At 54.3% G+C, this 13,450-nt stretch overlaps 5 protein-coding genes across 5 annotated transcripts; 4 read left to right on the top strand and 1 right to left on the bottom strand.

Moving 5' to 3' along the window:
- Positions 1-334: 334 nt before the first annotated feature.
- On the top strand, positions 335-4,060 carry JN550_011875 (uncharacterized protein; the record flags this gene model as incomplete). Its single annotated transcript, XM_049310288.1, has 1 exon — positions 335-4,060. One exon carries the CDS (start codon positions 335-337, stop codon positions 4,058-4,060), a length of 3,726 nt encoding a protein of 1,241 aa, XP_049166157.1.
- A 995-nt stretch (positions 4,061-5,055) lies between these two features.
- Positions 5,056-6,651, top strand: JN550_011874 (uncharacterized protein; the record flags this gene model as incomplete). The annotated part of the gene is made up of 1 exon (XM_049310287.1): positions 5,056-6,651. One exon carries the CDS (start codon positions 5,056-5,058, stop codon positions 6,649-6,651), a length of 1,596 nt encoding a protein of 531 aa, XP_049166156.1.
- A 147-nt stretch (positions 6,652-6,798) lies between these two features.
- JN550_011873 (uncharacterized protein) lies at positions 6,799-7,441 on the bottom strand (the record flags this gene model as incomplete). Its single annotated transcript, XM_049310286.1, has 3 exons — positions 6,799-7,043; positions 7,092-7,145; positions 7,306-7,441. The coding sequence occupies 3 exons, from the start codon at positions 7,439-7,441 to the stop codon at positions 6,799-6,801; spliced, it is 435 nt and encodes a 144-aa protein (XP_049166155.1).
- A 2,660-nt stretch (positions 7,442-10,101) lies between these two features.
- Positions 10,102-11,271, top strand: JN550_011872 (uncharacterized protein; the record flags this gene model as incomplete). Its single annotated transcript, XM_049310285.1, has 1 exon — positions 10,102-11,271. One exon carries the CDS (start codon positions 10,102-10,104, stop codon positions 11,269-11,271), a length of 1,170 nt encoding a protein of 389 aa, XP_049166154.1.
- Positions 11,272-12,288: 1,017 nt separating this feature from the next.
- On the top strand, positions 12,289-13,438 carry JN550_011871 (uncharacterized protein; the record flags this gene model as incomplete). Its single annotated transcript, XM_049310284.1, has 2 exons — positions 12,289-13,076; positions 13,141-13,438. 2 exons carry the CDS (start codon positions 12,289-12,291, stop codon positions 13,436-13,438), a joined length of 1,086 nt encoding a protein of 361 aa, XP_049166153.1.
- Between the last annotated feature and the right edge of the window lie 12 nt (positions 13,439-13,450).

The raw sequence follows: 13,450 nt of genomic DNA, 5'->3' as shown, positions 1-13,450 counted from the left end.
GGACAGATCCCGGATTGGCAGTGTCCCAGAAGAAGGAACAAGAGCACGGCATGGGCACCAGCGACGTCTAGCTACTGTAGGGCGCTTGGCAGGTCCGGGGCCGATCTGCACTCCAGATACGATTCACACACGATCGACCATTCCCAGGCCTGGTTTTGGCCTCGCCTGACTCCCTTGACTTGACGCTCGACAGCTCTCAGGACTATTTGCACGCAACACCGTAGTCAGCCTTCAGAGGTCACCCCGAGGAATCTGGGCGTGGCGGGGGGATATGTGACCTTAGGAGCTGTCTCTCGATGCATTCACCTCGCTTCCAGCCTCGCGAGACCCTACCATGACGGAGCCTCATGCTGCTGCGGAGGCCTTCGCTTCCCACGGCGGCGACGGCGGCGGGCCCATGGACGTGGACCAGGACGGCCTCGTAATGCGCGAGTTCAACGCGCTTGACGTGGCCGAGATCCTCGACTCGGACTCGCGCCCTACCTTTGTCATCGACCTGGACCCAGACGAAGAGGTCGTCACGAACACTGTCAGGATAACGCCCATATTTTGCAACTCGGCCCTGCGGCTCCATGAGCGCTTGTTGGATGTCATCATAGGAGCCGCTGGGAACGAACCGGAGCCCCATACCGGCTGCTCCTACGACGACTTCAAATCTTGGGCCACGGGCGTCACCCAGCATGACGACTCCAAGGATGTCTTCCCTTTGTCTTTCCTGTACGCTGATATGCTCTGGACCGGCGCGACAGTGCGGAGGCGATGGAGGCTGGTCAGCGGCAACCTGTGGAACCCCGGCATCTCGGCGCGCGAGCTGTCTGTTGCCTCAACGGCGCAAAAGTCGCTCCCGCCATCCGAGAAGTCATCAGTGGTCAAGGCGTCGGTGGCTCCGACCCACGAGAGCGCAAGCAACACAGCCATGACCACCGTGGCTTCGTCAAAGCCGCAGCCGCAACAGCACCTGCCCGCGGCTGAGGCTACCAACTCCAGCAGCACGGGCGACTCGTCCCAAACCAGGAGGCTGGTGCTCGCAGCGCCAGAAAAGGCATGCCCTGATTGGACAGTCCGGCATCCCAAAGGAACCATGTCGGACCATATTGCCTTTGCCAGGACAGTTCACTGGGAAACAACCCCGTTGGGGCCCATGGAGGAGTGGTCGCCGGAATTTCGCCAGGTTGTTAACCTGGTCATGCTGAATCCTTTCCCCGCTGCTTTGTTCTGGGGCCCAGATCTCACCATGCTGTACAATGAGGCATATGCCGCCGAGGTGGCTGGCCATAAGCATCCAAATCTCATGGGCACCGGGTTCTCTGGCCCCTTTTCGGAGCTCTGGGACGGGGTTGTCGAGCTGTTCGCGGAATGTGCGCGCACGGGTATTAGCATTCGAAAGGATGATGATTATCTACCAATCCACCGCCACGGCTTCCTCGAGGAGACCTTCTACTCGTGGTCGTGGACACCGCTGTACGGAGGGACCAAGCGCATCCTTGGTTTCTACAACGCACCCTTCGAGACCACCCAGGCAGTGCTGCGCGAACGTCGGATGCAAACGATCAGCAAGGTCGGTGTCTACATGTCTCGCGCCAGGAGTGTGAAGCAGTTCTGGAACTTGCTGCTAGAAGCCCTCGAGGACAATCATTACGATGTGCCCTTTGCTTTACTTTATTCTGTAGGTGAAGGCGAAGATAACGACCAGTCATCCACGTCTTCTGGGAGCACAATCTCAATGAAGTGCTGCTACTTCGAAGGGGCGCTCGGTATTCCCGCGGGCCACGAAGCCGCACCGCAGCAACTAGATTTGAAGCGTAGCCGGGAGGGCTTTATCCCGGCCTTTCGAGAAGCCATGCGAACTCGAGAGCCTACCCTCCTGCATACCAGGGACGGGACCCTCCCGGAAGAACTTCTTGACGGCGTCGAATGGCGGGGCTTCGGCGACCCATGTGATAAGGCTGTCATATTTCCTGTGCGGCCAACCAACGGCGAGTCTGTTCTCGCGTTCCTCGTGCTTGGAGTTAACCCCCGCCGACCCTATGACGATGGATACAAAGCATTTGCGAATATGCTCCACCGACAGCTGGCAACTTCTCTCGCATCATTCATGCTTTACGAAGATGAAGTCCGCCGGAGCAGGGACGCTGCCGAGGCAGCAGCCATCAAATCTGAACATCTTTCCCAGCAACTCGCGTTGCAGACTAACCGTCTGAGGCGGATGACCGAACTGTCTCCACTGGGGATGTTCCTTGTCGATCCCGAAGGCGTTTTACGTGAAGGGAACGACCGATATTACGAGATGACAGGTCATTCCAGAGTGTCGTCGTATGAAATGTCATTCATGGAGCAGATTGAAGAGGGAAGCAAGGTGACCATGGAAGACGGTTGGAGTAGAATGGTTGTGGATCACCAGCCATGGAGCGGCGAGCTTGAACTCAAGAGGCTGCTTGTCAAGCCAGTCGATCTGAATGGTGATGATATTCAGTACTGGGTTCTAGTGAATGCTCAGCCTGAATTTGCTGCCGATGGCTCCGTGCGTTCGATCATGGGCTCTATCACCGATATATCGCACCTCAAATGGGCCCAGGGCCTGCAGAACCGCAGGCTACAGGAAGCGGAAGAAACTAGGCGCCAACAGAATGAATTTATTGACATCACCTCGCACGAGATGAGGAACCCCTTGAGCGCGATTCTGCAATGCGCAGACGATATTCTGTCGACGCTCAGCAGTCACCGCGCTCAAGGCAGCCCGCCATCGTCTGAAGATGTTGACAGCTGTCTAGATGCCGCACACACGATCTCTATATGTGTGCAACATCAGAAATCGATTGTAGATGATATTCTCACGGTCTCGAAACTCGATTCTAACCTCCTAGTAATAACGCCGGTTGTGGCGCAGCCTATTGAGGTCGTGAGGCGGGCGGTAAAGATGTTTGAACCGGAGCTACAAGCCAAGGATATCGAGATGGTCTATGAAGCGCATACCTCATTTCAGGAGATTTCAGTGGACTGGACTTCATTCGACCCCAGCAGAGTCCTCCAGATTTTGATTAACCTCATCACCAACGCTATCAAATTCACAGCTGCCGCCACGAAGCGAGTAATAACCGTGTCGGTCGGCGTGTCATACCACCCTCCCCTCAGTACAAACACGCCCGATTTTCAGTACATCACACCCAGATCTGTGAATCCGAATGTGGTCGCTGGCGACGAATGGGGCTCCGGGGATGTAGTGCATCTTCGATTCAAGGTTCAAGATACTGGTTGCGGCCTCACTCCAGAGGAGATGAATGTCCTCTTCAAACGTTTCTCTCAGGCATCGCCACGGACACACGCGCAATATGGTGGCAGTGGCCTCGGCCTCTTTATCTCGCGTCAGCTGGCAGAGTTACATGGTGGACAGATAGGTGTTGCCTCGCAAGCGGGCGTAGGGAGCTGCTTTGGCTTTTTTATAGCCGCGCGGAAGGCATCGCCCTCCTCTTCTGATCCATCAGCTAATGTGACTACTCTCGAGCGCGAGTTGGTTGGTCAGACCGAGGTTCTCAACCAGGCGATAACGCCACAGCGTCAAGATCTGGCCTCGCCGAGTCTCCTGGCAGATCTTGTTGCAGCCAAGGTCCCGCCCAACTTTGACCCACGGAACCTAGAGGTCCTGGTGGTAGAAGACAATCTTGTAAACCAGACAGTTCTGGTCAAACAACTAAAAAAGCAGGGCGTTGGTGTCAACGCAGCCAATGATGGCATTGAAGCACTCGCCTTCTTGGATGAGACCGATTTCCGGAAGGTAGGAGGCAAGCGATTGTCTGTCATTCTGATGGACCTGGAGATGCCGAATATGGATGGGTTGACCTGCGTCCGCGAGATACGAAAGATGGAGGGAACCGGTGAGATCAGCGGACACGTGCCGGTTATCGCTGTCACTGCCAACGTCCGCGATGAGCAGATTGCCGTTGCGAAACGAAGTGGCATGGATGATGTCGTCTCGAAGCCATTCCGCATCACCGACCTCATCAAGAAAATAGAGGCGTTACTCGCCGTGGTTGCGAGTGGTGGAGGTCCCGCCGCCGGATGACCGCCTACTCTTAGGGGCTCCATGATTTAATGAGAATAGAGCATTTACGGCGCGAGCAGTAAATCGTGGGGAGATGGAAACTGGGCGCTTGGGAGTTGGGGCTTTTGCTTATAGGCTGAACCAGCATATACAGTGGCGTTCAGGATCGCGAAAGACTAGGAGCCATTGCCAACGGTATGCGGCACATAGCGCAATGCTGGGAAGTATAGATAGTCATGCACAGGCCAAGTCAAAACACATTCGAATGAGCGACACACTTCACCTACATCGATCGTATTACTGCTATTGTCGAACTACTCGCTGCAGCAGTCTAAATACGTATGGTATGCGCTCGACGCGTGCGCGAGAACTGTGCTTTACAGCACAGGCGCCGGTATGCTCAACCTCTTCCTGTGAAATCAGAGATATCGCACAAGTCAGCTCCATTATACAGAAACGACCGTGTATCCCTTGGGTGAAACTAGGAATACGTACTTGTAAGCACTGTAGGTATGTTTCAGGCGTCTCACAGAACACGTAGGCGGTTCCGTGCGTAGTGTGAATGAAATATAGGTGCCACGATGAAAAGTAGCGCAAAGAACTGAATCAAGCGCAAATTCCACCATTCCAATGTTGCCTGCGATCATTATGGCTTTCACCATGGATGTTATCGTTGAGGATGCGATTTGTTGAGACGTCAGCGTTTCGTTGGCGCGTGATGCACAAGCGGACCATTGCCAGTGCCGACCCCACGTCATCGCCAAAAGCGGGTGCCAGTGCTCTGTTGTCTTCACGTGGAAAAGAATTGATACGTCTCTGGAATCCTTCTACAACGGCCTGTGTCTCAACATTCACATGCTTGCTCGTTCCTTCTTTTTACCTGTCCCTCACTTGGTCGAAGTGCGAACTGACAACAAGAATCGCAACCTCACAGGCACTTAAGCCTGCTACAAGCCGATCATACCGTGTCCCAGTGCTGGGATGTGTATCGCGACTCGCGATAATATCCTCCCAACATGATAGGGGACTCTTTTTACGAATACATTTTCATCCGCGCATGCATCTTCCTTCTTCAATACACCACGCCGCTATGCATTCTTGGTCTCACTGTGCTGCTCATCGCGGGGGGGCCTCCGGTGTTGGCGTGGCCAATCAGCGGCGGCCTCATTGCCTACTCCGTGGTTGACATTCTGTATGCCCTTTTTGTCTGGATTCCTTACAATAGGCGACTTAGGGATGAGGCAAGGCACCCACCGCCATTGTCTTCAGAGCAAAGGTGGTCCCTCTTCGTGAAGACCCTTGACCATGTCCCGAACTTCGACCGCTACTTGCGCCTATGGTTCCTAGGCGCAGACCAGAATGATATCCAGCGGGATAACGTTCGCGACTTCATCCTGTGGGCGTTTTTCGACCGCACACCAGACAGCGCGGCTTTTGAAGACTTGCGGGAGGTGGACCGGTATGTCGACGCCATCGAGGAGAAACGTGGCATGAAGTTGGAGCCTGGACGGGGTAATACCCCGAGCTTTCGACTTACATTCGATCCTGTCGAAACCCGGTACAGGAGCTTCATTTGGTTCATTCTCATAGGTTTGGTGGACTTCATAACGCACTGTCAGTTTCTTTGGAACGGGTTTCAGTATTATGCACAGCCAAAGGCGAAGTTCCTCTCCGTCATTCCTCTCCGAGTGCAGACTCTCTTCGCTCGGCGGCGGTCGAAGTCAGCCGAGCTTAGTTACTGGCATCGCCCACACACAGCCACCGACAAACTTCCGGTAGTCTTTGTCCATGGTATCGGCATCGGCTTATGGACGTATGGCCCTTTTCTTTCGCAACTAAATGGGTCCTCGGATGACGGCGGCCAGATTGGGATAATTGCCGTGGAGCTACTTCCGATATCCTTTCGCTTGACCAGCTCTCCCTTGACGAAATTAGAGTTCTTGCGCCAACTCGGTATAATCCTAGAGAGCCACGGATGGGGCGACTTTGTGCTGGCGACACACTCGTATGGAAGTGTCCTTGCATCTCATATGGTTCGCTCGCCCGAATTCGGACCTCGAATCAAGGCCGCAGTTCTCGTGGATCCTGTCAGCATCATGCTGCACCAGCCCGACGTGGCCTACAATTTCACAAGGCGGAAGCCACGGCGAGCAAACGAATGGCAGCTGTGGTACTTTGCCAGCATGGATCCTGGAGTTGCACATGCCCTGGGCCGTCACTTTTTCTGGAACGAGAATGTCATATGGAAAGAGGAGCTGCTAGCCCTGCCACAGCAGCTCACAGCGCAGGAGTCACGGGAGCCACGGGGATCTGCCACGCCAGAGAATCAAGCCACGCGGGCTCTGGCGATCTGCTTGTCTGAGCGCGACCTCATCGTTGATACCATGACAGTAGCCCAGTATCTTGCCGATGGTGAGAGCTGGGTCCCAGGCAGGGGCGGGGGTGGAGATGAGACGGGACACTCCGAACCTGACAGATCTAGCAATTATTTCTTAACAGGAGATGGCATTGAGATTCTTTGGTTCCCGGGCCTAGACCATGCGCAGGCCTTCGACACACCTGCGGACCAGGAGCGTATTTGCAAGGTCCTACGCCGCTACTGTAAAGTGTGAAATGGCGTACCAACGTCGGGCATGGATCAAGACTTGTTACAACGCTTGTTGATTTAGCAACTTACTTTACGATAGAATGATACCCAGAAGCAACGTCTGGTAACGACCGGATTGAACGAGATACAAGGGGCATTTCATAGTTCTAAATTATTCTGCCTTTGCTTCGTCACCGCCCCAATCCGTCAAGTAGACTACTATCGGCTCTGGCCCGCTGCGTATAAGAATCCAAACAACGTCTTCGTCGGTGTCATTGACCTCCTGGTGCTCTGTCCATGGCGGAATGAAAGCGAAATCGCCGGGCGAGAGCTCCTGCCTCTTCAGTTTGGGTTCCTCTTCGTTGCCTGGATTAGTGACGAGGATGCCGCGGCCGGATGCGGCATATATGATGGTGTCTTCAATGGTTAGATTGTGAATGCTGCCAGTACTTCTGTTCGGCTCACCTTGCTCTCCATGGTGATGTACGGCAGAGGAACATTGTGGTTTGGCTATCAGGACTGTTTGAGGTTATTCTAGTATCAGAAACCATGGGTAAGACAGAGACCGGCTCGAGACGGCCTGGCGTTTGCAGCAAACGTCTAAGAAGTATTTTCATGAGGTTAGGACTGGAAAAGGAACAGACCGACCTACCCGTAGCGCACATCCTGTCGCTCTTACCAATGACGGCTCCCTGCCGAATCATGGGAGAGCTGTTACCAGCCCTCTGGGCCTCCAGATCGGTTGCTCGCGTAACCTGAACCGCGGACGGTAAGATCATGGGCAGGATATCTGGTATCAAAGAGAAGAACGACATATTGGTCTTTGCTCAAGCCTCTAGTAGCTGGCACAGCAGGTGGATCAGGCCTTGGAGAGGGCTCACACAAGGCGGTTGCAGGGACGCATTCGGCGGTCAGCGACACGCTTCTCAATCATCATGCGATCTCCAGAAATTCCAATTGTTCGTGCGGCCGCGACAAAGATTGCTCAAGCCCAACGTCTTTCCGTGTCGTGGCATATGCGGGCAGACCCAACCTTGCACCTGGAATGGGCCACGCTCCAGTACGGTCGGTCTTGCACAGCTGGAACCAAGTCCCACCAAGCTGACCTGCAGGTGGCAGAGCACCATCCCCCTAACCCTTTCCTAATGACGAATGCCTTCGGAAGTTAGCTAAGTTACCTAGGTATGCATGCAAGATGCGGCCTCCATGCAAGTTGTGCTTGTGCAAGCTAAGTCCTACCGACGAACGAAGCTTGAGTGCATTATAAATAACACAACGAGCTTTGGGTCCTTTTGCACTCGGGCGTCGTTCTGCACGTCCTCAGAGTCCTACAGAGACCAAGGACCGTGTAGGCGACAAGGCCCCGGGTCCATGTCTTTTGGTTCCGGTCGTCCCCCACGACCGGCCCGGCAGGGCCTATCATCCGCTGTACGTATCTCGGCACCTCGTGGGCGGTGGAAATAAGTCGTCCGTGATCGATCTTGACCACCTCCGGAGGGACAACTAGTATGAGGCTTTGAACTGTCTCATAGCTGTTGATCACTGCGCTTGTAGGCCCGATCTAACACTCCCATTCTTTGCCAAATATGTGCAGCGCCCAATCGCACGAAGGCAGAGACACATCCAACGGCCTTGCAGGTCAAAATCGGCGAGATCGATGCACTAGCGCTCTCGCCAATCACCGCTACTTTATGCTATGCTACTGTGCAATGGCTGCCCAGCTTCCCGCCAGCACGGTGCTGTCCGGCTGGCCGGCATGCCTCCACAGCCCTGATAACGGCCGCCTTGCAGCAATATCGTTCCTGCAGCGCAATATATCAGACTTGATAGAAATTAATGCACGCGGGCCCTAGATCAATCATTTCACAGCGCACGTGGCGACCTCGCGGCAGCCTACGCGGCTACTCCTACAATAGCAGGTGGCTACATTGACTATTCGCAACCGTGCTCCAGGCCTCGATGCCTCGCAACGCGGCCTGGAGTCGTATCCATCCTGTTCGTGGATGCTATTTTAGGTCCGGCGGGTAGCTATCGCCAACGCCCGATAGACTAAAGCTCTCAACAGCAACCATTCATCGCTAGCGTCGCGAACGGCGGTTTCTTTCGATTGCATGCTCGCAGGGCGGGAGATATCATATAACTGCCGAACTTGGGACCTGCAAATTTGCGGTCGGTGGGCCCGAGATGGACGCGTTCAATCTCAAGACCCTTGGTGGTAGTGAGCAACCTAGTTAATCCGTCACTTACGATGTCCTTTCACTTAGGTTTCCAGCGGTCTAGCGTCTCGGTCTTATGTCATTGCCCAGCTCCCCAAGCAAATATCTCGCGCGCGCGCAGTCTTTTGTTCGCCAACGGCAAGACAGGCGTGGACATAGCATAGTAGCTGCCAGCCGAGGCTCCCTTCATCTTTCCGGGTCACTCGCCGTTCTGATCCTCCTGTCATCCGGGCGGGCGCTTGCTGTTGGCTCGTGGGTACGTCGTATCCTTTTCGCCCGGCATCGGTTATCCACACTCTCCGAGCCAATCTAAATAACCTTAAAGCAAGGCCCGAAGACACGACCTCAAGCCAACGCCACATCCATTTCCGCAACTTCTTTTGCACTCCCGAGGCCCTGCACGTGAATACAATCTCGTCTTCTGTCCCTCCCGATTTTGCGATACGGACGTGTGGACGTTATGGACGTGGCATGCTCGCCAGATCGGTGTCATATGTATGACGTCGTACAAAGCCGCTCACGACTACCCCAGATTGATACGCCAAGAACGATCATTCAAGAGCCTTCATCTGCTGTCAGACGTGTCGGAGACGGTGCAGCAAAAGACCACAATACTCTCGGTACGCAGACCTTCTTTATTTTTCCTGATGGGAACTCTCGCGCCCCCATAACATAAGGCTTATCGTCCGCTGGGTGTAAGACGAGCGAAAACTAGCACACGTTCTACCCCTTGCTTGAAGCAATATCACTTAGCAAGCTTCGTTGCCAGCTGAAAGTAACACTGGCTCTCTTTTCACTGCCACGTAACCCCCTCATGGAGCTGGCATAGTCTGACTATCCTATTGCGAGGGTACGAAAGCTCCCGGTTCATACTTTGCAGCTCGGTCTATGTTGTTTTGTAGCTCTCAAGCCCCTCAACAAACCTGCTAACGAGAGGACTAGGGACCTCCACGGTTGGGAATGTCAGTCGTGACAATTCCCACGTCATTCTGGACCTGCCATCAGAGCTTATTCACGGGATTCTGTCACATTTATCGCCGCTGGAGCTTGTGGGGATAAGGCTAGTATGCAAGCATCTCAAAGTCCACGCTGAGAATGACCTCCACTGGAAACGGCATGTTCTCTCGAATCTCCCTGGGAATCCCATAACCTCACCGTACCCTTTCGAGACCTTCCGTGCCTTGTACGAGTGTCATGACCCCCACTGGTTCATCCCCAAACATAAAATATGGTTTAATGACCGGGGTTTGACCGGTCAGATGATCGCCGTGCAGTATGATCAGCGAAGGGGTGCCATCGAGGGCTACCAGATTCTGGCTATTCGTGCCAGGGATGGAAGTGAACCGTGGCTCGCAGATGCAGAGGTACACGTTCACCACTTCGAGCCCAAGGTCAAGCTGCATCGCGACAAGCCTGTGGTCGAGTTGAAGCCCACGGGGCAGATGTTTCGCAAAGGAAAACACATGAGATCACTGAGCTTCGGCAACACTATTCGCGGGTTGGAGCATCTACTCCAAGAGCCTGTGCTGAATTTCGACGCCAACCTTCTTTTCTCGGATCCCCGCTGCAGCGAGGTGATCCTGGCTAGGCCACTACCTCCTGTCCTAGCCAACGGTCGTATGGCTGGAGGATTTCCGTATGGATACGTGTGGCCCCCTGTAGCGGTACCAGCCTCCCATCGCGTCCTGGGAGAGGCCCCGGGTGTTCTGCCTATCTCGAACCACCGTTTGATGCCGATATCGTCGGGGGATTACTATACACCACCGCCGCCGTCGGAGGCATCGGATCAGGCATTCAAGGTCAGACGGTGGATGGAGCCAGGCGGATCCGTCATGGGAGTTCGGCTGGGCGAGGAAACTGTTACATTTTCGACTCTGAATCCCTACCTATACACTCCAACCAAGGAGAGGCCGTACAGGGGTATCTGGGTGGGTGACTACAGCGGCCACGGGTGCGAGTTTCTGTTGGTGCATCAGCCAGACTCGGAGAGTGGTGATGACCAGCCACTCGAGCGTAGTGACGACGAGTCTGACGAGGACTATGAGAAGAGATTCCTTCGGGAAAAGGTATACAAGGGCCGCCTTGAGGCCATCAAGCTGACGGGCGACCCGAACGTGCCACGCGGTGAGCACACTTTTATCGCCGAGGACTTGGGAGAAGGCGGATTTATAGGCAACTCTGATGGCCCACCGTTTGATGGCTGCCGAGTTGTCAAGTCTCGCGGCCATATCGCAGCCATGGGATTCCGCAACGGTAAGTCTGATGACTGCACAGCGTGGCGCGACGGTCTACTGACAGCAGCTGTAGACAAGTTCATGGAATCCCAGTTGATTCTTATCTCGAACGACCGATTAGCCCAGTACTGGGTCGGGTTTGGCCATATCAGCTTCTTTGAGAGGGTAGACATTGACAAACTAGTGGGGTCCTAAGTTGTTGGCGGGCTAACAGAGCACGCATCTTTCGAGGCTCTACTGCGCCGTGTATGCAGTCATTGGTGGCAGGTCACCGTTCGGACACGCAGAATTGTACATATTCCCTGAATGAGTATAGCGCGGGGGTTAAGAGGGGCCAAAAGTGCACATAACCAAGCAGCTGTGTTCCCGTGGGTTGTGCTCTGCGATGCGCCTTGGTAGTCGGCCCTTGAATCTCACGCAAGCAATATGAACTCGGGCAGTAGCTGGACAGCGGCAAGCAAGCTCATAACCCATGCCTACTTGTAGTGGATAGAGGACAAGCGAGAACCTATGCACATAGCTCCCTAGTTAACGTACTTCGTACACCCAGGTTGCAACTCGGACTATGGTACCTACATAGGGAGGCTTTGCGTAGAATGAAAGATAGAATGAAAGAGTGGGGCCTCATCACAGGCTGTACCTAGATAAGTAGGTTCCAGGTTGACAGTCAGGTCAGCTGTCAGGACCCAACTGAACTACTGGCTAGCGGTGGGTCGGTTGGTGGTGCAGAAAAATTATTCTACCCGCATCTCGACGTCATCCAGCCGGCAGGAGCTTTGCTCCGGCCATGTCACACGTGCTGCGACGGAATCGAGATCCTTACGGCACTATATTCTGCTGCGACTAGATTGCTTAACGTCTTTACAATAGACATTGGACTTTATACTGCTACGCGAAGGCACGATTCTCCAGTTTCCAAAGAGCTTTCTTCACCGCCAGTCTCTTGTTTGCGCTCAACCCTGGACCACAGCAAGAGCTACGGCAAGCATAGACTAACGGACGACTCACACAAAGGAGCCCCAGCTTTCCGGCTTTCAAAGGAGCCTCTGTCAAGTGCTTTTCATCTGGCCGTGCCCTGCTCAGTCATTCCGGTCGCGAGACACCGCTCTGTCGATCCCTCATTGCGGCTCTCGCCTTGTCGCAGCTGACTCCACCATCACACAGGGGTCCTGTAGCCTCCAGCCAAGCAACAGAGAGACACAAGCCTTGGAGATGGCTGAAAAGTATGTTATTCGGGTGACCGCCGGCTCAAACTACGACGTCGACGAGCACCAGATCGTGCCCGTCAACTCGCCTGACCTGGTCAAGATCAGCAATGATCTGATGGACATTGAACTGAATGTACGAGTCCAGAACTACAAAGGCTTGCCGCGGAACTCTCCCACTACGTCTCAGTACTTTGCGCAGCCACCCCACGACTACAACAAGGATCAATACAGCATCGGGTTTCGCTTCACCCCCAAGAAGCCATCGGGACAGTTGCCGGGCGCGTCGTCAGACGAGTCGGGCGAGAGTCAACCTTCAAATGGCATTTCAGCGTCAGACCTGCAGTTTGGCAACGACTTTGACCACCCCATCAGGGACCGTCTGCCGCCCGGGTTCAACACGGCCATGAGCATCGTGAAATGGTGGATCGATCCGGGTTTGGACGGTGATGCCTATGCCGATGAGCCTCACCTGTACGGCCCTGCACTCTCATCTTTCAATGCGATCCACGTCGGCCAGGGAGAGCATGATCCAGAGAAAGGTGGCCTCTGGTTTGAAGAAGGAGGAGATGAAGCTGGACTGGAAGCACGGAAAGCCATCGGCGCTCCAGATACAGCCAAGGCACGGATGAAGTGGGCCCTTCGCGACGACAGCAAGGCAAATTGGGTCTTTGAGCACGACAAGACCTACTGCGTAGACTTCTTCAACCCCTATCTGGATTTTGGCGACTTCAGCTTACGACTCCCTGGCTTCACACTTCCCATCATGAAATACTGGGATGGCCAAGGCCTAAGGTAAGTGACATTCGCACGCCAGGACCATTTGCTTCTGATTCCATATCTCATGTGGCTCTCGTAGGGCCAACCCCAAGCGCTCACATCGACTTAGATATGTGCTGCGAAATAAGTCGACCAGTGAGACGTATCTGGTCGTCCTCTTCACCCTGTACCTAAAGGAAGATGTCAATGAGGACGGTTCTCTGAAACCTGCAGCATTGGCATCGCATAAGCCAGAGAAGAAGGCAGCAGTACCCACTAGCCACGCAGCTACCGAAGCTGAAGACCCTAAAGCTATCGAAGAGGCGAGGAAGAGGCTCGAAAGATCAGACGTAGAGGAGGAGAAAATACAGGTAACTAACGATGACGACGTTGACTAGGACGTCAGATAT

The sequence above is a fragment of the Neoarthrinium moseri genome (assembly GCF_022829205.1).
Source record: "Neoarthrinium moseri strain CBS 164.80 chromosome Unknown scaffold75_Wmoseri_CBS_16480, whole genome shotgun sequence".
In the NCBI taxonomy this organism is placed as follows: domain Eukaryota; kingdom Fungi; phylum Ascomycota; class Sordariomycetes; order Amphisphaeriales; family Apiosporaceae; genus Neoarthrinium; species Neoarthrinium moseri.
The sequence above is the reverse complement of the archived record's forward strand: the minus strand, read 5'-3'. Positions and strand labels throughout refer to the sequence as shown.